A 22828-nucleotide genomic window follows, 5' to 3' on the forward strand; every position below is an offset into this window, starting at 1 on the left:
AGGTCAATTAAATTCGCGAACTCATCCTAGAAAAAGTGCTACACACCTCATTGCTGAATATCACTATGGTCACTTTCGAAGGACTCCCCTGGGGAAGCTATGCACCGACGCCGGCGCCTAGTCCACTCTTCAAAGCAATTTTGGAACTCTTTCTGGAATGGCCATCAGAGCTGTCCTCGTATTACACTTGATGTCCTGAATGTCATCCAAATGTTCCCTTTCAATATTTCCTTTATCTTTGGGTAAAGAAAGAAGTCATTGGGGGCCAGATGAGGTGAGTAGGGAGGGTGTTCTAATACAGTTATTTATTTATTGGCAAAAAACTCCCTCACAGACAGTGCCGTGTGAGGTGGTGCATTGTCGTGATGCAAGAGCCATGAATTGTTGGTGAAAAGCTGAGGTCGTTTTCTTCTAACTTTTTCACGCAGTCTTTTCAGCACTTCCAAATAGTAAACTTGGTTCACTGTTTGTCCAGGTGATACAAATTCATAATGAATAATCCCAATGATATGAAAAAAGGTTAGCAACGTCGTTGCAACAAGTTCGCGAACTTAATTGTCAGAACTTGTACGTCCAGAGAGAAAACCTGGTTCCATAGGAAGGATTGAGACTTTTCCCAGAAAACCATTGACCATCTGAGTCGCAGTGTGGATGCCCAAGACAGAGGAGCTAACCTTAATATTTCTGAGTGAAAATGATTTTCATTTAAAATTGTGCATCTAGTTTAAATGTAAATTGACCTGGTTCAAAGAATAAAGGCACTTTCCAGGCTTAAGACATTTATCTTCTGTGCCATTTGGTGAGAAGTTACGGGATGATAGGAAAATAGGGAAATAAAGAAAGGATGATTGCAGCAGCTCTAATCCAGAAGTGGGTTGGGAGGAATTCCCAGAGAGTCCCAGGAAGATATTATCCTCGACTCCTCGATGCCTGTCACACCCCACCTCCAATCCATCAGCTCTACTCCACAGAAACATCCCAGGTCCGCCCGTTTTCACCACCTGGCCCACACCTGTCTTTACACCAGCAACCCAGCTGGGCTTCTTGCACCCGCGGGTGCCCCCTACCGTCCATTCTCCTAACTGCACCCAGGGTGGACGTTTTAAAATGAGACGGCCCTGGGTCACTCACTCCTTTTTTCACCCTGCTGAATTTGCTAACCACTATTTACCATCTGACATATTGCGTATGTACTTTGTTTGCCCCCCTGATGTGTGAGATGGGACTTTAACTTTCTGCTTCATTCTCTGACCCGGAAGGGTGCTTGCTATTGGTGTATGATGAATGAATAAATGGTTCCCAGATTTCCCCACAAGGATCATCTAGGCTGAAACGGCCTCTGAGAGGTCTTCCCGGATCACTCCCGGATGCTGCCGATAGGAGTTTCTGCCAAGACGGAAGCTTCCCTATCTGCGCCGTGCATTAGCCACAGGTGACTATCCCACCCTTGACGTGATTTCAGCTAATTTCCATAGCCACCTGCGGCTGGTGGTCACGTGCTGAACCTGCAGCTCCTTTTCCAGGACCCCCTGCCTCATTTACACGCCGCACTCATGAAGCCCCGGAACCATCCCCGCCGATACAGCCTCTTGTCTACGGTGCGTTTCCCTGTTAGGGTCGTAGCTCCGGGAGGGTCTTGCCTCCGGGATGGGAAGCGAAGCCGGACATGTGGGTCCGTGCTCGGCAGGTATTGTGGAGACGCGCACGCGTGGCGACGGGAGAGAATGGGGGCTCCGGAGCGGAGGGCGGGCTGGACATCACTCCGGGAAAATGGACAGCGACGCAGAGGGAAGGGTGGCCCCTCTGAGCGCTGAGGGACCCCGCTCGGAGCCAAGTTAGGGGCATGAGATCCAGCCCGCGACGCGGGTGACGCCGCCGCAGGCCCCGTGTCCCCGCCCCGCGCCTCTTCCGGCTTCCCGGCTTAGCCGCAGATTCGTCACGATTGGGCAGCAGGGACCCGGCCCACAGGCTCAAAGAAATTCGGCATCATATCTGACCGGCCCTGGGAGCTCGTGCTCCGCGCCGCACACGCGGGAACCGAGCGTGGAGCTGGGTCCAGGCGCCCGGAGCGAATCGGCGGCGGGGCGGGGCCTGTGCGCGCCCCGGGGACCGAGGGTTTGCGCGCCGCCCCGGGGCCTCTGCCCGGTGCCGGCATCCCACCTCCAGTCCCTGAGACCGCCTCCCGTCCCACGAGGCCCCTTCCCGCCACGCCACGAGGAGGGATCCCGACGCACGCTGGGGAGGGGGCGTGGGACGGGCGGATCGCCGGCTTGGTAGCCGGCCTGCAGACCGCGTATCGGAGCCCGAGTAGACCGGGCTGGGCCAGAAGCCCCGAGGCTCGTGGGGACATTCTTGGGCCCCTAATACGGACGTATCAAGTGGCTGGGTGCACTGGTGACAGGTGCCAACTGAAAGGTACTCAGTCTTGCAGGGGCGTCCCACCAGAAATAATGTGATTTCTGGGAAGGAAGGGAGTTTGGGGAGGTGGACCACAGATGGCTGCATCAGGGAGTTGGAAGTGCACCTTTAGACCAGGTGATGGATACCTTTAGACCAGGGTGTCCTGGCTCCGGCACTGCTGACACTTGGTTTGGATAATCCTCTGTTGGGGGGCTGTCCTGTGTTGGGGGGCTAGTATACGAGATGTTTACTAGCATCCCTGGCCCCTACCACTTCCAGTTGTGACAACTGAAGATGTCTCCAGTTCCTGGCACGTGTCCCTGGACAGGTTGCCCTACTGTAGAGGGTGTCATGGAGAGCCTCAGGCCCTGAAATGGACTCTTAGTGGAAACAATGACAGATGTGGGAGCGGGGAATACTGCTGGGTGACAGCAGGGGTGAGGAGGGATGGGGTCCCCAGGAAACTTAAGAGGAGGCCAGAAGTTTCTGAGAGTACGTGAAATGTGCTGCCTTGTCTGAGACACGGTCCTGTGGCTGACCACGGCTCCTTGCACTTCTCACGTCCTTTCCTGTTCACAGGATGGATCCAGTGCTCTCTGCGGTTCGACTCACCGTCCGGGAAGCTGTGCACAGTCTTTCATCTTCTGAGGACGGTGGCCTCATCTTCTCCACCCTGGGGTCTCTGAAGCGGTATCTCGGTGAAACGGAGAACCCAGCCCTTCCAGGAGAGCAGGAGGAGTTTGCCAGGGTCCACTATTCTGCCTTTCTCAGATGTCTTGTTGGCAAGCTGAGCCCAGACTGGCTGGAGCTGCTCCCCAATGGGCAATTGGAGGAGCTGTGGGCTAGCTTCTTCCTGCAGGGCCCGGCCGACCAAGCCTTCCTGGTGCTGATGGAAGCCATCGAGGGCACGGCCGGGTGAGTGGGGCTGGGTCTGATTACGGGGTCACGTGTCCCATCTGAAGCATAAACATGGTCTGAAGAATTGCACACCACAGGCAGAGCAACTTATCATTAAAAGCAGTTTGTGTTCACCTCTGCAATGGGAGCGCCCTTGCTCTCTGTCCTGTCCCTGCTGTGTAGGTGAAGGAAGGGAGCAGGAACATCCACGTCCCCTCCCAGCTCTGCTGTGACGTACCTGGGTCCACAGCAAGCTCACGGACACCTCACTCGAGGTCGTTCTCAGATTCCACATCAGAGCTCACAACAGTCCTGGTTGGGGGGGGACGCTTTGTCATTGCGAAGTTGAGTTTTCAGCTGTTGCTGTGATCAAAGAGCAAGCACCAAGTGAAAAACACTGCCAGGAGAGGGCAGTGGTGTCCAGGGTGAGTCCACGGTGGGGAGGTTGTGCTGGACTCAGCAGGTGCTCACGTTCCATTAGTAACTGTGGCAACGATGTTCCACTAGTAATTGTGGCGACGACGATGTAGCAGCAAGATTTAAACACTTTTTCTTTCAACGAATGTGTAGGATGTAAGCTCCAATTAAGTTGTTGCAATTAGCTGTTTAATGATGGCTGTTGCTACTGCTTTGGGCTGAGGGTGCTGAGAATGGAGGAGCTTGGGGCTCTGCCCATCACACGTGCTCTTGGTTCAGCCCCAGCTTCCGTCTGATGAAGATGGTGCAGCTGCTGGCCCGGTTCCTGAGGGAGGGTAGGATGGCCGCTGTGATGGAGGGGCAGTGTTGGCAGCAGAAGGAGCTGGCCTCCCCCCTGCTCCAGGAGGCGCTCGTCACCAAGGTGGTGGGCTTGCCCGACCGCCTGGGCAACTGTCTGCAGCGTGAGAACCTGGCCGAGTTCTTCCCCCAGAACTACTTCCCTCTGCTCGGCGAGGAGGTCGTGCGGGTGCTGCAGGCGGTTGTGGACTCTCTCCGAGGTGAGGGCCCCCCTCTGAAGGGTCCTTCTTCCACCTGTTTGCTCAGGCTGCCATCCCCTCCCTCCCTCCCTGGCTCTGGGGACTTTGCAGCCTCTGGGGAGTGCCATCGGTGCGTGGGTCAGAAGTTGTCTCCAGTTTGGGGTGGTAGCAGCCCACACCCTCAAGTGTTACCGACTTCTCGGCTATTGACCTTGGAGTGGAGCTGACCCTTGATTTCTTTAGTCCTGGGCCGGACACTGGTGAAGCCGGCCAGATGGGGCTGCTTACTGCTGGACTCTCATTCAGCGTCGGCGAGAACGTCCATGGTCTGAAAACTGGAGCTCTTACCGTGATGAGAATCCATCTCACTTGACTCTCGGCCAGGGTCCATTTGTTTTTGTCTAGCATCTTTGTCGCTAGTCAACTTGGGTACCTGGAAGGGCACCACGGGAGTGGCTTCTTGCTTACCCTCTCATGACAAAGTCTTTGGAATATCGGGGTGGGGGCAAGTGTCTCACCTGGGCGGGTCCAGCACTCCAGCAGCGGAGGCTGTGGAGCGAGCCCCATGTCAGGTTCTGCCCGAGACCCTTCACGTGTATTGCCTTATGTAGTTCTGGGACCGTCCTTGAGGGAGGCGTTACCACTATCCAGGGAGAGGGAGCCACAGGGAAGTGAGGTTCCTGCATTTATCCGGCCAGGCCACCCAGCCCCACTGTTCTGTGCTCGGTAACGCCCCCAGGATGTTCTGAATGTATCCGGAATGTATCCGGAATACATTACTGTGCACAATCTCAGACACCCCTCTTCAGATTACAAACACCGCGTTTCAGTCCTGTGGTCCTGTCTGAATCCTGCTGTGCTCCATCATGCTGGCTCTTCTAGTGGACCTGGTGGGACCACACCCTCTCCTTGGTCCCATGTCCTCATTTCTTCCCTTCTTCAGAGCCCCACGTGCCCCTAGGCGTAGCTGACCACCTCGGCCGGGCCCCTTTTGGTGCCTCTCCTCCTGGTGCCACCAAACTCGTCCCTACTTCAGAGGATCATTGCGATGGTTAAGTGGGCAAATACGTGAAAAGGGTTTTAGACAGTTATCATGATTGACTCTTCAAGTTAGAAACAATTCTATTAAGACTTTGGTGGGATTGATCGAATGAATTGGCATTTTTACAATGCACGGTCCACCTGCCCAGGAATGAGCTCTGTCCCCACCCCGTTCCCGGGTCAGGTGTTCTTGCCACCGCCCTCTTTTAAAGTCTCGCTTTCCTTCCTGTCCCAGGCGGCTTGGATTGCTCCGTCTCCTTCGTGTCTCAGGTCCTCGGGAAAGCCTGTGTCCATGGGAGGCAGAGTGAGTATTTCCTGTCCAGGGAGAAGCCACAGCACGTTCTGGCGTTCTCTCCGTCCCTCCTGAGGGCTGTCCTACAAGGGGTCGGGCGTCTTGGTTCCCTGGTGGAAGGTGGGAACCTCATTGTGTGTCCCGAAGCAGCAATAGAACCCTTGCCTGGGCCTGGCCCTGGGTGGGCTGATGCCAGCTGTCCGGGGCCCCTCGGAGGGGGGTTGGCTATGCAACCGGTGGGCCTGTGGGCTGCAGACACTGGATGCTCCCTGGCCCTGGGCTCAGGGGCTCCTCTGCGCCTCCCCTCAGAGGAGATCCTGGGTGTACTGGTGCCCCGGCTGACGGTGTTCACCCAGGGCAGCTGCCTCTGGCAGCGGGTCTGCTGGCGCCTGATGGAGTGCGTGCCTGATCGCGCCGTGGAGGCTGTGCTGACGGGGCTCGTGGAGGCCACCCCCGGGTAAGGAGCGAGGCACCCTTCTTGCTGCAAATGCTTTTCTTTCAGGAAGGCGGGAGGTGGGGGATTCAGACGATCCTGCGCCTGCCATCCCTTTATTTGTATGTAGTTGGTTTTTGGCTCTTCACAGGAAAGGCTGGCTGCCCCAGCTCTAGGTGAAGGGACGTCTTTTGTCATTGAGGTGCAGGGCTCTCCCTGGTTTCCATGTTTACCACGAAGAGGGAGAATCAGGACGGATTGGAGCTGAAGTACTTGCCTGGGTCCCGCTCCCGTCCGTGGTAGTGTGGAGCCCAGGGTCCAGTCCGATCTCTCCCCGCAATTGTGCCTCACAGGCCGGAAGTCCTCTCGAGACTGTTGGGGAACCTAGTGATGAAGAATAAGAAGGCCCAGTTTGTGATGACCCAGAAATTTCTGTTCCTGCAGTACGGATTCACGGTGAGAGTGTGGGTGGGGCTGCGGGCTGCCTCGGGGCCCAGAGAAATGGCTGGAGCAAGTGGAGCTGGAGCCGCGCTCGGTGGCTCGGCAAACATCAGTGTCCTTCAGCCCAGACCTGTTCCCTCTGGGACTCCTGGGAAGACGGGCCGCCGTCCTCTGGGCTCCCCTGGCCAGGCAGGCGGCCAGGTGGGTGGGGTGTGCCTGACGGCAGTAACAGGGTGCCTGGCTTCTATCGCAGACGCCGGTGCTGCAGAGCCTGCTGGGGTACCTGGCCATGGACAGCCAGCGGCGCCCGCTCCTCGTACAGGTAAGTCCTGTCTGGCCTTCAGTCTCTGCGTGGTCCCAGGACTGACTACCTGGGAAGGAGCACGTTCCTGCCTGGGATGGAGGGGAGGCGGGTGGCGCTATCTGACCAGGCCAGGGGGTGCCGTCCGCCAGGCGCTGAAGGAGCTTCTGGACACGTGGGGCAGCAGCAGCGCCGTCCGCCATGCACCCCTGCCCCAGCAGCGCTACCTCAGCAAGGCCATCCTCATCTGCCTGGCACACCTGGGGGACGCGGAGCTCCGGGACAGCCGGGATGGTGAGCCGGTGGCTTGGGCTGCCCATCCCCGTCCCCGTCCCCGTGCCCCCGCCCCTCCTCTGCACTCAGCGTGCATGTGTCGGTGCCCCCAGGGTTGCTGGCCAGCCTGATGGCAGGGGTGAAGTGCCGCCTGGACAGCAGCTTGCCCGCTGTGCGCCGTCTGGGCATGATCGTGGCCGAGGTGGCCAGCGCCCGGATCCACCCTGAAGGGCCTCCCCTGAAGTTCCAGGTGAGCGAGGATTGTGCCTATGTGGGCTCCCCAAGCTGCTGGCACTCCAGCTCCCATGTCACCTCACCTTCTGGGGTCGCGGCCCAGGAAGCATCCGCCTGTTGGTGTTGAGTTGGTCTTCGCAGCCCCGCTGGGGGTCATAGCTCCAAGGGGCGCGGTGGGGTAGCCCCTCAGCTATGACCTAGCACGTCCCCCAGGTGGATCCCTGGGTGTTTCACTCTCAGGACGTCCTAGGTGTCCCCTCCTGTCTCCTGAGCTCTCTGGGGCATCCTTGGGGGTGTTGCCATGTCTGCTCTGTTCCAGGGGATTCTCAGCTGCTTTAGGAGGGGTGGGGCCCTCTAGCCTTCAGCACACCCAGCACTGCCCTCTGCCGGGATGGAGACTTAGAAAGTTGCTCTCGAAAGGCTCTGGCTATTAAGAGGCTAGAGGTGTATGGCCTGGGGGAGGCGATGGGAGGACCTGGGAAGGGTTCTGGCTCTTCCGTCTGCTCCTGTCCCAGCCGACTCCAGCTCTTTTGCGTTACAGTACGAAGAGGATGAACTGAGCTGCGAGTTGCTGGCGTTGGCCACCCCCCGCCCTGCGGCTGACAGCCCCTCGGAGGCGGGGTGAGGTCTCCCCATCCTGAGCTCTGGGCATGGTTGGCCAGGCGGGGGTGGTTTCTGAGCACTTGTTACATCTGTCTCCTCATCCTGGATTCAAGTTGCTGAGATAAGCTAAGAAGAAGAGGGTGGGGGTGGAAGGAGCGTGTGCTTGGGAAGTGCAGTTTCTGGGACCAGAAACTCGTGTGGGATGGCCCTGAAGAGTTCCTCCTTGTTTCCCCAAAGCCCATCTGTCACTGCAGTTGCTGCAGAGACCCCTGACAAAGGGACCGTGGACGGTGGAGTTCCCCAGGCACGGCTAGAGGGCTCTGACTCTGAACTTGACAGGTAGGTTGGCGGAAAGGCACCGAGGAGGTGTGGGACAGTCCCGTACTGGCGTCAGAGCCCACCACGTGAGCACGAGGGCTGACGGGCCCATCTCAAGAAGATGGGTCAGCCCGTGGGCCACGGTGGCTCTGAGCGCTCTCCCGTCTTTCTCCAATAAGAAAACCAGCGTGGAGGGACTCAATTCCACTGCAGCCTTGGCCTGTCAGCTATTCCTGAAGCTCCAGGGACTCGGGGGGTGAATTTCGGTGACTCCGAAGCTTGTCCTGGCGGTGGAGGGTGCCCAGCCTCAGTTGGCAGGCTCCCTGCCTGGTGTCTGCTCCTGGGCGACCAGCAGGCCCCGTGTCTGTGCTTCTTCCACAGTGATGATGAGTTTGTCCCCTATGACATGTCGGGGGACCGAGAGCTAAAGAGCCGCAAGGCACCCATGTACATCCGGGACTGCGTGGAAGGTGGGCCTCTACCCACGTGTGGGCCCCTGAGCACATCCATGTGCTGGGGTGGCTGGGCTGTGCGGCCTGTCCATGTCCCAGGGGTTCACCAGTGCCCAGACCCTGGTCGCTGGCTGTGCCATGGTCAAGGTCAGGGCCTGAGAACTGATGGAGGCCCGTCTGGGTTCTGTGCAGCCCTGAGCACATCCGAGGACTGGGAGCGCTGGGAGGCGGCCCTGCGGGCCCTCGAGGGGCTGGTCTTCAGGAGCCAGGCTGCCACTCGGGAGGTGAGCGGGTCGGGGGCCTGGGCAGTCAGGGTCATGGTAGGTGGGCAATGTCCTGGGAGAAACGTGTGCCACGAGGGAACCTAGTCTGGCTCGTGTGTGTACCTTGGTGGCTCTGTCCCCCCCGGAGGCCTGTCGCTGGGGCCTTTGCTGGGACAGGAGGAAGAGGGCGTGGGGTCCTGGCCGTTCTGAGACGTGTCCTTTCCGTCGTAAGGAAGGCCGAGGGCTACGAGGGACCCGGGGCAGAGCCGGGGGCTGAATGTGAACTGACCCTGTGTACAGGTGAGCGTGGAGCTGGCCAAGGTGCTCCTGCACCTGGAGGAGAAGACGAGTGTGGTGGGATTCGAGGGGCTGCGCCAGAGAGCCCTGGTGGCTGTCACGGTCACAGACCCGGCCCGGGTGAGTGTCAGCGGCTGTGTGGTGCTGAGGTTGTGCCCCCGGGCAGTGTGTGTGGGCTCCTACCTCCGGGGTTGTGAACCTTCGCGGCCTCTCGTTTCAGGTGGCGGAGTATCTGACGTCCCAGTTCTACGCCGTCAACTACAGCCTCCGGCAGCGCATGGACATTCTGGACGTGAGTGCCCCGGGGTCCCTGTCCCACGTGTCAGCTCCATGCTGTCCTAATGCAAGGGCCAGGCCTGGCACAAAGCCCCGGAGGGGGAGCAGGTGTTTGCTAAAATCTCTGTGGCCGCTCGTGTGCCTGTTGCTGGACCTGAGAGGCTGGGATCAGTACCTGTCTGATCAAAAGGAAGGCAATTCTGACACCTGCTACATGGGGGTGAACCTGGAGGACGTGAAACTCAGTGAAATAAGCCAGTCACAAAAAGATAAACGCTGTGTGATTCCACTTACGTGAGGTGCCTGGAGAAATCCACATCCAGAGACAAAGTAGAACGTGGGTGCCAGGCACTGGGGAGTTGGTGTTTAGTGGGGACAGAGGTTTATTTTGGGAAGCTGAAGTCCTGGAGATGGATGGTGGTGATGGTGGCACAACAACGTGAACGTACTTACTGCCCCTGAACTGTGCACGTCACAGTGGTTAAGGTGCTACGTTACGTGTATTTTCCCAGCGTGAAGCAAAAACTAGGACAATAGTATACAACAAGTCACCATTTTTGTGTGTACAATTCAGTGGCATTTGGTACCTTCAGTGTTGTATGAGTGTCACGTCTACTTTCAGAACATCTTGTATCATCCCCCAAAACACAGCCGAGACTACTGCCGCCCTCTCCCAGCCCTGTGGCCACCAGTCCGCTCTTGGTCTCTGTGGATTTGCCTGTTCGGGATGCTTCCATACGTGTGGCCTCCTGGGTCTGGCATGTTTTCATAGCCCACCCTTGTGTAGCCTGGGTCAGAACTGCATTACCTTTTCCTGTGAGGTCGGGGGCCAGATTGGCCGAGCTTTGGGAAGAGAAGTGGCCCGGGTGAGGGGAGTAGACGTTGGTCACCAGGGAGCATGCTCACCTTTCCCTCCAGTCCCCTCACAAAGCGAAGTGTGACCCTGAGCTACTTGACACTGACTCTCTACCTGGTTCCCTGAACCACAACGGCGAGGGCACTTGGTTTACCTTGAACTTTAAAAACGTCGTCCTTCCCCGGAGCGACGGTGGCTTCCCTGGGTCTTTCTCTCCTTCAGGTCCTGACTCTGGCCGCCCAGGAGCTGTCTCGGCCAGGGCGCCTCGGCAGGGCTCCCCAGCGTAGCTCCCTGGACGCCCCCTCCCAGCCCAGCTGCACTGTGGCTCCCGCCTGGCGGGCAGTGGTGGATGAGCGGATCAGAAACAAGACCCGACGCTTCTCGAAGGTCAGCCGGGACCCTGGTCAGGTCCTCCTGGGTGGGGACTTGGGGGAGCCTGGCCAAGTGGTAGGCTACGTCCGGGTCCTGTCCGCACGGAGGGGGTGGTGCCAATGCCGGTGTTCTGTGAGGGAGACTTACTGGCACAAACTGAGCGATATGACACGCTGTAGAGCACGCAAATGAAATGGTTTTAGGACGTGAATGTAGAAGTAGGTGTGAAAGAAGCTCCAGTTCTGTCAGCTGCGGATGACCTGGCGTGCGGGCTGCATTGTCAGGGTCTGACGAGGCCGGCACCATCTTGCTCCCCATCCCCGGGACACGTGGCTGTTTGGGGACATTCTTGGTTGCCACTGGGGGCGGGTGCTGCTGGCATCTTGCTGGTGGGGTGCAGGGAGGCTGCTTACCTGGCCACGGCGCACAGGACGGCCCCTCTGTGAGAATGTCCTGCGCGGGGACAGGAGGGCCGTAAGGGGGTGCCCCATGAACACTGTGTTTGGCAGGGCTGTCCCAGGTGGGGACCGGCTGGCAGCCCCAACGAATTCAATGTGGTGGCTGGCTACTTCTTCTTCCCCCTCCTTCGGCGTTTTGACAAGTAAGTGGGAGGCCTGTGATTTGGGGAACATGGGCCCTGGACACTTGTGGGGACAGGGAGCTTCTCAAGGTGGGGTCTAAGATGGGACTCAGGGCAGCAACAGGGTCACGGCCACAGCTGTGGTTGTTCATAGCTTAAATGACACAGAGAGGGCATTAGGTGCCCAGTTTCCGTCCCCAATGTTGGGTTCGTGGCAGGGCCAGAGCCTTGCTGAGGTGTCTCAATGCTGCACGTGCTCTGCCCATCCCTCCTTTGCCTCCTTGCCTGAGTGGGCTGTGGTGTCCCCTTGGCCACTGCCACCCAGGGTGTGCTGCTCTGGTGATGGTGGGGAGGGCCGGAGCCTGGACTCAGGCCCGGGCTTGTGTCAGGCAGCCTTGTAGAGTGACAGTGTCTATCCAATGCCTTCTCTTTGTGGCTCCGAGTGCCACATGGGGCTAGACGGTGAGGCGCAGCATCCAGGGGCTGGGGTGTCCCTCGGTGGCCCAGGAGGTTGGGAAGTTGGCCCTGAGTGCCAGATCTGCACCATTCACGGGATTCTTTGTTGTAGGCCTCTGGTGACGTTCGACCTTTTGGGAGACGACCAACTGGTTCTCGGGAGACTGGCCCACACCTTAGGGGCGCTGATGTACCTGGCTGTGAATACTACGGTGAGCTGGGAAATGGCAGCTAATGGCCCCACCTCGCGTGGAGTGGGCCTCACCTCGGTCCTGGGGAGTGTTGGGACCTGAGAACAGGGTCCGACGTGGGGACTGCTGGGTGCCAGGACCCCTGCCCACTGGCCTCTGCTGTTTCAGGTGGCTGTACCCATGGGCAAGGCCCTGCTGGAGTTTGTGTGGGCCCTTCGCTTCCATGGCGACGGGTGAGTGACTGAGGGACTGAGGGTAGTGGTCCCACGTGGACGCGGTGGCACTGGGAGGCTCTGAGTCCTGGGAGGTGGACCTAGGGCGGCTGATGGTGGCTCCCAGGGGTGGCCGAGTGGCAGCTTGGCCTGGCATTGCTGAGAAGGAAGGGGGCTAGGCAGGGTCCAGTGTGCTTTTGTTGCCCGTGGGGCTGCTGTGCTTAGAAGAGCAGTGGGGTCTCCCTGGCTGGGCTGTGGCTCCATCTGCGCTCAGCCCTCCACCTTGCTCGGCAGCTACGTGCGCCGGGGCCTGCTGTCTGCCGTCTCCTCCGTCCTCCTCAGCGTTCCGGCCGAGCGACTGCTGACAGACATGTCGGACGAGCTGTTAGAAGCCCGGTCGTGGCTGGCAGGTGAGCCTCAGGCCCCGGGCTGCGGTAGTGAGGTGGGCGGAAGGCCAATGCAGCCTCGAGGGTCCTCGTGGCCGTCAGGGTGTGTGGAGAATCCCGGAGCTGAGTGAGCCCCAGGCCACAGCCCAGTGTGGTGTCGTGTCCCTCTTCGTCCCCCAGTGTGGGATAGGGACATGGCTGTGGTTGGGGTCACTTTGTTGGAGTCCTGAAGGGGGACCTGAGAGAAGGCACCTTCATGTGGGAGACGGCATCTGTATTCCTTCTAGAAAATTCCAATTCTTTAGAAAGGTCACAAGTCATGCAGTGAGCACCCTGTACCCTCACCAGATTCACCGGTTACTAGCATTTTGCCATATTTTGTCCCCATCCTACCTCTATTGTGACCAATATGATCTCCCACTTATAGTCCCAGGAGCCTCCAAACCCACTTTGGAGTTCATGGCTGGGACCAGACCCTCTATCTGTGGCCACCCTCAAAGGCCCAGCGGTCCAATGATGGCCTTTTTCCTTTCTTTCTGCTGGACCCCGGGTCCAGCCAAGGCTCCTCCAGGATCCTGAAGGGTCCTGCCTCCCTCCTCTGCCATCTGCTTGTCCCCCGTGTCTTCTGTCCTGCCGGTCCACGTATAGCGCACCCCTCATGTGCGTTTCTCTACAGCTCGAGTTACGTATGTCAGGATGGCTGCAGGTGGTCCTCCTCCAGGCCTTGTGCTGCAGGCGTGTAGCCTTCAGTGTCCCCTGTCCCTGGATGGGCTCCATGGTCAGGGTGCAGGCACCTTCTCTGGGGCGAGAGTGGTGACCTTGGAGTGACCTTGGGGGCCTGTGTACTTGTCCTGGCCACCTCCATTGCCATGAGCTCAGGTGGAGGGGAGCATCTCTCCCTCACAAGGATGCAGTCAAGAGCCCTTCGCTGGCATCCGAGGTGCTTCTGTCAACAAGGGGTTCTGGTGCCACACACCCGAGGCCCAGACAGCTGGCCACGCCCAGCCCCTGTGGGGCGCCTTTAGGAAGACTCCAGTGAAACAAAACTGAAGAAGCCCGGCCTGCTCAGCAGCTCATATTCTGGTTTTATTTTCATCTTTGGCAGATGTGGCCGAGAAGGACCCGGATGAGGATTGCAGGATGCTGGCCGTGAAGGCGCTGCTGCTTCTGGAGAAACTCAAAGACAAGCTCCTTTCACTGTCTTCCCCTTAGTCCCCTGGCACCACTCCTGTTGGAAGAGGGGAAGGCCACCAGGGCCAAGCGCAAGGCCCAAGGAGCCAGGCTGACACTGACATGTGGCTTTGTGGTGCGGCCGCTGGTGGGGTCGGCCGGCCACTCGGTGCTGAGCGCGAAGCAGGGAGGCCCATGCCACTGTGTACGCCAGGGCCTCTGGGCGCTGCCCCAATGGACAGAGCATCCCAAACGCGAGGGTGGGTGGTCCCGAGGAGAGACACGGGACAGGCGGCTGGAGTGGAGGAGGGTGAGCGCACTGCTGCTCAGGGCCTGGATCTGCTCCCGTGAGAGCCACCAAGACGGGCTGCTGGCCCGTGGGCTCCTCAGCGTCACGTCCTCAGCCCCTCTCCTCACCTAAAGGCAGGTGATGTTAGAAAAACAACAAAAAAGGGAGAATTAAAGGTGCTACGGTACTCAAACTCATGCTTTGTGGTCCTCAGTGCTCGGGGAGGGACCTCAGTACCTAGATCAGGAGGGGGGAAGAGGGGCATGAAAAACGGGCAGGACAGGGCAGGAAAGGGACACGGGCCTCTGAGGAAATAAACTTTATTAGGAGTTTCGGCAGCCCGTGGGTGGACCCTGAGGTTCCCCTCCCCTCACAGTGGGAGCTGATGACAGACAGGGCACAGCCTAAAGGACAGAGCCATCAGGGCTGCTGTGAGGCTGTCGGAGACAGGAACCACCCCCACTGCTGCCCTGTGTCTCAGGAACGGCCTTGTGGTCAGGAACGGTGCGTCCTGCTGGAAACTTGGATGCCCTGTCACGCAACCCACTCGGGTGCTGGCACGAGATGCGGTGTATACACTAACATCCTCAGTGCATGAAGTTCTAGAAGTTTCTTAGGCTTTACAATCTGTATTTGGGAGAATGCCATGGGAAAAATGAACCAACTCCCTTTACAGTAAAGCAGTTAAACCAGAACTGCGCAGGGCCAGGAACATGGAAGGGATGGCTCCAAAATGCACACGCTCTCGTTTCCTAAGCAGGCCAGCCCCAGCCCTGGGCCCCACAGCTACGTATTCAAACACAAAAGCTTTCCTTTCAACAAGAAAGGTAGGCTCTTGCTACTACTGATGACGGGAAAGTTCCAGAAGAGCTTTTGCAGCAGCAGGCCGTCAGGGGTCGTTCTCAACTTCCTCCATCACCTCCTCCTCCACCTCTTTGGGGTCCTCCTTGCTGTTGTGGCGGATCCGCTGGGGCGCGACACGAGCCAGGGGGATGCCCAGGCCCCGGTGCACAGCGTCCAGGGTCTCCTGGGTCACGTAGTAGGACATGTTGGCGGCGGGAAGCCTCCTCCGCATCTCCTCCAGATACTTGTAGGCCTGCGTCACACAGAACAGCCATTACTGGGTTAGCCCACAGGAGAACCAAGGGCCCATGCCCTTTGTCTGCTGCAAGTTGAGTTTCCTTAACACCCACCCCACCCCGTGAGGTCAGAGGTGTCCCTGCTTCTCAAGCGAGCAAGGGAAGGATGCCTCTGGGGTGCAATCTGGGGTTTCCCAGCCTTTCCAAGGGTGGGGGTGTCGGGACAGCCGGCTCAGGCTCTGATTGGTTGGTGCTGTAAGCGGTGATCACTACCAGCTACAGCCAGCTTCCTGGAAAGCCCTGTGAGCAGCCTGTGTACGAGGACCCACGTGTGTTTTGGGATCGCGCTCCCTTTGGGATCTGCTACCCCTGGATGCGTACAGGGGGAACCTAAGGAAAGGGCAGGTTCACGTCTCTGTCTTTTTCATGCAGTCTGGGGCATATGCTTGTCGGGCTGGAGGGCAGGCAGCGACACGTACACGGTTTATCGTGTTGATTTTGACAAAGCATCCAGTGTACCCCAGTTAATTTGGCCTACGATTAATCTGAGTCTCTTGTATATACGGTCCTTGATCCTAACCTGGTAAACTGTGGAATTGTCAGCGGTTTTGCTGTGGAATTTCTTCTGGTCCTGCCAGTGGGAATATGTGGGGAAGCACCAGGGTGCCACATTGAGCAGCTCAGGGTGAGAGGGTCTGAGGCAAGACAGAGTGCTTACACCTGCCATACCTGCCCAGACCTGCTATGCCTGCTCAGCCACAGGGAGGGCATGAGCAGGGAGGAATAGGGCCTCACGTGACTTACCCACAAGGTACGCTTTATATCAATTCAGAGTGTGACCAACATTTCTAGGAGCTTCTAATTTTTCTTTATGAGGAATAATGACCAGATCTTAGTATTTCTTAAGGATGATAACTTTTAGAGCACTTTTATTTTGGACACAAAAAGCTAAGATACACAAAATAAAAGATAAAGAGCATAAAGATAAAAATATAAAGATACGGTTTTTGGAGCGATAGAGGCGGGGGGGGGGAGGGGGCAGAGCACAGGCCCCCAGGAGTTCTCAGATCAGAGGGAGAGGAGACGGCCACACAGGAAGAGGATTCCAGAGATGTTTACTACTTGCCTGCTGTGGGCCAGGCACTGTGCTGGGCACAGAGGCCACGGCACTAACACCAAGGCTGGCCCAGCGTGGGAGCCGCCGTGGGGGTGGGTGGCCAGGATGTGGAGGACGAGGTCTGGCCTCAAGCAGAGCTCAGGGGGCTTACGCTGAGGGAGAGGGAAGGCATCAGGAGCTGATGAGGGAAGAACCACGTGGTCAGAAAGGACCCAGCGGTGTAACTCGTGGTTGTGCAGAGGTGGTTTTTTTAGGAAAGAGCAGAGTTTCCAGAAGGAAGACATGGTCGCCAAAGGCAGATGAAAGGCAACAGAGAAACGTTCCTGGATGTCCTGACCACAGAAGATACTCACTGTCCAATGTCAGGAGTCTGGCAGGGCTTGACTTTGATGACAGGGCAGTGAGAACTGAGTGGGTGGGATGAAAATGACGTAAGGAGTTTGGATGTGAAACGGACGACGGACGTCAGAGCAGCAACAAGGGGTTTTCTTTGCCCACCAAGAGAAAACTTGTGTATGCCTAGACTTTCTAAATTTATGTATAGATTAAATATATACATATACTTACTAAATCCCCATGCTTTAAACAAGGGTGGAGACAATAAAGGATTTGTTGAAATACTTAAAATGTGATTTTTCTGTTAATTTTTCAGCACACCGTGGTCTGAGCATTTCCACAATCCAACTTTGTCTTTATTTTACTTTCTTCCCCTTGTTGAGATGAGAGTAGAGCTGTTTTCTCCCAACAGAAACATGGGTTCATGAGTGGACATGGTAGGGGGCAAAGAGGAAAGAAGTGCTCACATCAGGAAATCTGGGTGTCATGGTGCTGACCTTTCACGCTGTGGGGAACCGCTGGCGGATAACTTTCCTGTGAATTTTGGAAACCGTAGCCTCATGAGGCCGGCATAGTTCACTAGCAACATTTTTGAAACTTGTCAATACTGTTTGCGAGCATTTAGGAAGGGGGGGGCCAAGAGATTCCTGGGGGGTCACTATAGTCTCATCAGGCACTGTCTGCTGGTTAACTCAGCTGGTGGCTGAAGGAGACGCTGTAGGCAGAACATGTGGGTTTGGCGAAGTCTGTATGACACTCTTTGGAACACAAAGGAAAAACACCGCCGGGGTGGAATTCTTACGTTGCTTGTAAGAGGACTATGACAGAAAAGAATGAGGAGAAGAAGCCTCTGGTAACAGCAGAGTAACTCATATTAGACCAGTCTTCCCACACACAACGACAAGCTGGGCAAAACACATAAGGATTGGAGAACAGCTGGAGGCAGGCAGGTGGGATGGGAGTTACGAAGAAGGGAGGAGAACGGTGAGTTTCCAGCTCTTTGTAACTTTTGTCACATGGGAGGTCCCGGTCAGGGCCACTGGGAGAAGCTAAGAGGCACACAGAAAACTAAAATGGCACATAGAAACCCACACCCTTACTGGCTTAAAGAACCAGAATGAGAACTGGCATCAACCATAGCAGCTGGAATGTGAGGAAATACTGGAAAAGAAAGAGTCGTCCAGGGAGAGACCAGATTCTGAATACGAACTCTGCCCTGATCTCTGGAGGACCCTGCACTCTTTATGTAGTGGGGACAGGGCAGATTTCAAGGAGCCTGACCGAAGCTAAAGTACTGAGCAGAGATTCCAGCTGCTGCCCACCATGGGGGAGAGTTTAGACTCTGAGTTGAGCAAATGGAAGGAAGGAAGGAAGGCAGGTGGGGAGGGAGGAAGGAAAGTTGGTTATTACTGTTTGGAGGAATCTAACAGAATCTCGAGTCTCTACAATGGGTTATCCCATTGGATAACATTGTGTGTCCGGGAAACTAACAAACAAAAAAAGGATCAGATATAAGAAGAAACAGGAAAACTTGATTTATACTCCAAAGAAAAGACAAATAAAATAACGGAGACCAACTAGACATAATCCAAATGTTGGAATTACCATATTGCCCTGAAAATAAGACCTAGCCAGACAATCAGCTCTAATGTGTCGTTTGGAGCAAAAGTTAATATGAGACCAGGTCTTATATAATATAATATAATAATATAATACTGGGTCTTATATTAATTTTTGCTCCAAAAGACGCATTAGAGCTGGTCTTATTTTCAGGGAAATAGGGTAGCAGCAAAGACTGTAGAGCAGCAATTATAAGAATATTCAAGTATATAAAGGAAAATATGTTTTCAATGAATGAATAGGAAATTTTAGTAAAGAACAGTGAACGAAATTGAAATTCTAGAACTGAAAAATACAAAATATAAAATGAAAACTTTGCTGAAGAGGTAACAGCAGATTGAAGATAGCTGAAGAAAGTTAGTGTATTTGAAGATAGGCCCATATAAGAGATCTAATTCCAATGATGGAGAAAAAAGATAGAAAACAATGAACAGTAATTAAAAATGTGTGTCCACTGAATATAAAAAGGCCTAACATTTAAACGAAATCCCAGAAAGCGAGAATGTAGCAGAAAAAAAATATGTGAAGGAAAAAAAATTACAAATGTCCCAAATTTAGTGAATGAGGTCCATTTACAGATCCACAACGCTCAGTAACAATACAATGACAACGCCTAGGGCCAACGTCATCAAACTGCTGAGAACCAAATATACAGAGAACCTCGGAGGGAGGGAGGTGGGGGAGAGGGCCTGCACGCTCTGGAGACCTGCAGAGGGGCCTCATCTGAGTAATGACCAGTGCACAGTGTGAGGAAAGCACCTGAGGCCATGGAGAAACCGTCAGAAAGGAACAGGTGGAACCATCCCCAAGACTGACCACACAGGCCAGGACTAGTTCACGTCCCACCAGCCAGGGTGGGAAGACCTGCCGACACACTAGGCACTGCGAGTGCCTCAGAAGGGCACTGCCTTGGTAGTGGGGTGAAATTAGCTCTAGGCTCAAGGCTGTTCTGAACCCACCTGACAAAGATAAACTACAACTGTGAAAGGATCAAATTGTTTCCAAGCAACTTACCCTCATCCCAGGACAAAGCTGAACAATATTTAAAAGCACACACACACACACACACACAAAAAAACCTCAACAACCTAAAAGATTTACAATGTCTGGAATCCAGTAAAAAATTACCAGGCACGCAAAGAAGCAGGAAAATATGAGCCATAATAAAGAGTCAATCAATAGAAACAGATCCAGAATTGACACAGGAAACAAGGATTTTACAATAGCTTTTATAAATATACTTCGTATGTGCGGGAAGGTGAAGGAAAGGCTAAGCATAATAAAGAGAGACATGAAAGACAAAGGGAAAAGAACCAACTCAGCCTACCAGGCTGGAAATTATAATGTCAGATGGAAAAGATGGGTGGGGCTAAGATCAGAGTAGACAGAACCGAAGGAAGAAGACTGTTGAACGTGAGGCAATAGCAAAAGCAACTGCTTTTTTGTAAAATAATTCTGGAAAATATTTCTGGAAAAAACAACCAGAAGAAACTAAGTTGAGCCAGGGGACAAGAGATAGAAGTAACTGGAGTTCAGAAGGAGAGGAGAAAGGAATAGATGGGAACTTTCTAGAGACTGAGAGGAAAAGCTGGCAGATCATAGGTCTGATCAAGGAAATGTATCTAGAATATATAAAGACCATAATCAACAATAAGATAAACATCCAGTAAAACAACAATAAAGGATTTGAGCATTCACAGGAGGAGACAGCCAGTGAGTCATCAATTAGTCTTTAAGAAAGTGGACTTTAAAACCACAATGAGATACCACTACCCACCCAACAGGACAGCTGACATGAAATGAAATGAGACAGATCACACCAAATGTGGGCAAAGATGAGAAAGTGCACTCGTGTGAGTTGTGAGCTAAATGAGCATACATGGAACACCTTTTTTATTTAAAAAAAATGAATAAAAGATAAACTGTGGTTATTCAGACTTGGGTACGTGGCAGACTTGCTCTCAAAAAAATGAACAAAGTGAGCCTTCCACTTTAAGGAAAATAGTAAGCGGCCGTATTTTTGTTAAGGATAATATCTGAGCTGTCAAAGGAAAGTTAGAATTTCAGAAACCTTACTCTATTGGCCACCCTGAGCTGGACATCTTCCCAATAGGTAACGACTTTTCTGATGAGATCGGTGGAGATTTTAAAAAGTATGTATAATGAAATGTATATTTGTATAACTTAGTGAACCGATATTTTCCAAATGACCAACATGATGTTACAAAATCAAGACAGACCAATGGGTTCAATGTAGGAGAGTGCAAAAAGTACACTGGTGGGCAGGGGTGTTTCAGATTTCTCACTGCAACTAACTTTTACGAAATAGCATTTGTTGGTGTAGTATCAAAAAAGATCTACAAATATCTGAGAAGGCTATTAAATACCCCTTGCACTCTCACCTACATACTGGTGTGAGGCTGGATTTTCTTTATATAGTTCAACTAAAACCACCTATTTTACCAAATTGAACGCAAAAGCAGAAATTGAGACTCCAGCTGTCTCAAAGAGATTTGCAAAAATGTAAAACAATGCTACTTCTCTCACTAAACTTCTTTGTTTTGGAAAGTATTGTTATTTTTAATGAAAATGTTATTTATTTGAAGATACAGTGGGTAATTTTATTTTTAAGTGAATTAACAAATATTTTATAAATGTATTAGTTTTATTTCTAATACAATAAATATTGGCAATCGACATAAATGGGGTCCTCGACAGCTTTCCTAGTGCAAAGGAGTCCCGAGACCAAATGTTTGAGAACCTCCCAGTTAAATTGAAATATCAAAAACCTTCCACAAAGAAAGCCCCAGGCCCAGGTAGGTTCACTTATGTATTCTATCAAACAGTTAAGGAAGAAATGACACCAGTCTTACACAAACTCTTTTAGAGAATGCAGGAGGCAGGCACACTATCCAATGTGTTTTATAAGGCTAGAATAATCCTGATACAAACCATGAAAAAGACACTACCAACAAGAAAATAAAGTCTGGGGCTGGTCCAGTGGCTCAGGTGGTTGGAGCTCCGTGCTCCTAACACCTAAGGCTGCCCGTTCGATTGCCACAAGGGCCAGTGGGCTCTTGACCACAAGGTTGCCAGTTCGATTCCTCGACTCCCACAAGGGACCGTGGGCTGTGCCCACTGCAACTAACAATGGCAACTGGACCTGGAGCTGAGCTGCGCCCTCCACAACTAAGACTGAAAGGACAACAACTTGACTTAGGAAAAGTCCTGGAAGTACACACTGTTCCCCAATAAAGTCCTTTTCCCCTTCCCTAATAATAAAAATCTTTAAAAAAAAAAAGAAAACAAAGTCTGGTAGTTTCTTAGAGTTAACCATACACTCACCCTATGACCCAGCAATTCCATGCCCAGGTGTCTACCCACGTGGCAGCAATCTAAGGGGGAAGGGGCGGGAGGTCTGCCCCCTCAAATGGCTCCGAAATATACCCACGTCACACGTAAAATAGAACTGTAAAAACACATGCACCACATGAAGAAATAAATGCGGCAAAACGTTAAAAACTGGTGAATCTGGTAAAGGGTACGCTTGGGTGTTGCTAGTCTTATAACTTCTCAGTTTGAAATTATTTCAAAATAAAAAAAGGCTAAAAAGTCCAAACAAAAGAGGAGAGGCCCCTCTTCCAGGGTGAGCTCCCAGCTTCTGCAGGCTGAGGGTGGGGCTGCTGCAGGGGGGTCCCCTCCTAACTCCCCCCGCCCCCCCCTAGGAGGCTGAGCCATCCGTTATCTTGAACCCTTACCATTTGGAACTCCTCCATTTGCAGGTAATGCTCCACCAGGAAGCCACAAACGTCCCTGATGCGGATGGCGCTGTCCAGGTCCTGCTCCTCCAGGAGCAGCTCGCACTGTTTGATGGACTCCTTGGGGTCCTCGCTGTACATCCTGCCGAGAGCACAGACAGCCTGAGCCCTAACCGAGGACGGGGTTGGGGTGTCCGAGGCTCGCGCTCTTGGGAACCGTGGGACGAAACACTTTTTTTTTTGGTCATCTTTGATTATGCGAAGGAACTAACTTGTCTTGAAATCTTTCAGTTTTTAAAATTAATCTTCAAAACCACCATTTAAGGTGGATGTCATTGTCACTGAATTTACAGGAGGGAAAACGGAGGTAGGTTCCAAGCCCTGCGAGCTTTCCACACGGCTCTGTTGCTTCCCACGCGTCCGTGACCACGGCACACAGCCGACGACACGCTCTCAGACCCAAGACCACGGGACTCACAATCCCTCACTGTCACCTCTGAGGTTTGGTGACAATGGCTGTTTCACTAGGTAAGAAGCGGAGGCCAAGCAAAACATAACTAGGTACACTGTCTACGGTCAGATTCTGTGACGCCCCAGACACCCCCGACACAAGTCCTCTGCTCACACTCAGGCAGCGCCTGAAACCCCGGCCTGTCTGTCCCCTCCCAGCGTCAGGAAGTGCAGCCCAGCAGCTGAACTCCGGCTCGACAGGCCGGTGGGAACACCAGGCATTCGGAATCTGGGGACTGGAGGGGGAAGAGAAGGACAGGGAGCCCCGGAACAGGCAGCTTTCATAGGCTCCTTAGCTACATGAACGTACTGCAAGGTTTGAGAATCAGTAAACTAAGGAAAACGGATTAGGACCTGTCACATGCTGCACTTAAAAACCAGTCCATTCAAGGCCCTTTAATCTGCTTTTAGAACCAAAAGGT

At 54.1% G+C, this 22828-nt stretch overlaps 2 protein-coding genes across 3 annotated transcripts in view; one reads left to right on the forward strand and one right to left on the reverse strand.

The window, feature by feature from the left end:
• The first annotated feature begins 2087 nt into the window (after positions 1–2087).
• Positions 2088–14173, forward strand: TELO2 (telomere maintenance 2). The gene is made up of 21 exons (XM_033101083.1): positions 2088–2415; positions 2980–3315; positions 3994–4271; positions 5527–5595; positions 5893–6040; positions 6370–6472; positions 6711–6779; positions 6911–7052; positions 7145–7281; positions 7807–7886; positions 8106–8207; positions 8568–8656; positions 8831–8922; positions 9202–9318; positions 9419–9490; positions 10553–10717; positions 11212–11303; positions 11851–11950; positions 12098–12162; positions 12436–12551; positions 13633–14173. The coding sequence occupies exons 2-21, from the start codon at positions 2981–2983 to the stop codon at positions 13737–13739; spliced, it is 2478 nt and encodes an 825-aa protein (XP_032956974.1). The 5' UTR covers positions 2088–2415; position 2980; the 3' UTR covers positions 13740–14173.
• A 140-nt stretch (positions 14174–14313) lies between these two features.
• Positions 14314–22828, reverse strand: part of IFT140 (intraflagellar transport 140) — an 88133-nt gene continuing 79618 nt past the window's right edge. For both annotated transcript variants that reach the window (XM_033101081.1, XM_033101082.1), the window contains exons 29-30: positions 21897–22038; positions 14314–15082 (exon numbers count right to left, since the gene is read on the reverse strand). In XM_033101081.1, coding sequence (XP_032956972.1) covers positions 14876–15082; positions 21897–22038 — 349 coding nt within the window. In that variant the 3' untranslated portion in view covers positions 14314–14875. The remainder of the gene's footprint in view (positions 15083–21896; positions 22039–22828) is intronic.

Source organism: Rhinolophus ferrumequinum (assembly GCF_004115265.2).
Source record: "Rhinolophus ferrumequinum isolate MPI-CBG mRhiFer1 chromosome 15 unlocalized genomic scaffold, mRhiFer1_v1.p scaffold_54_arrow_ctg1_1, whole genome shotgun sequence".
NCBI classification, from domain to species: Eukaryota; Metazoa; Chordata; class Mammalia; order Chiroptera; family Rhinolophidae; genus Rhinolophus; species Rhinolophus ferrumequinum.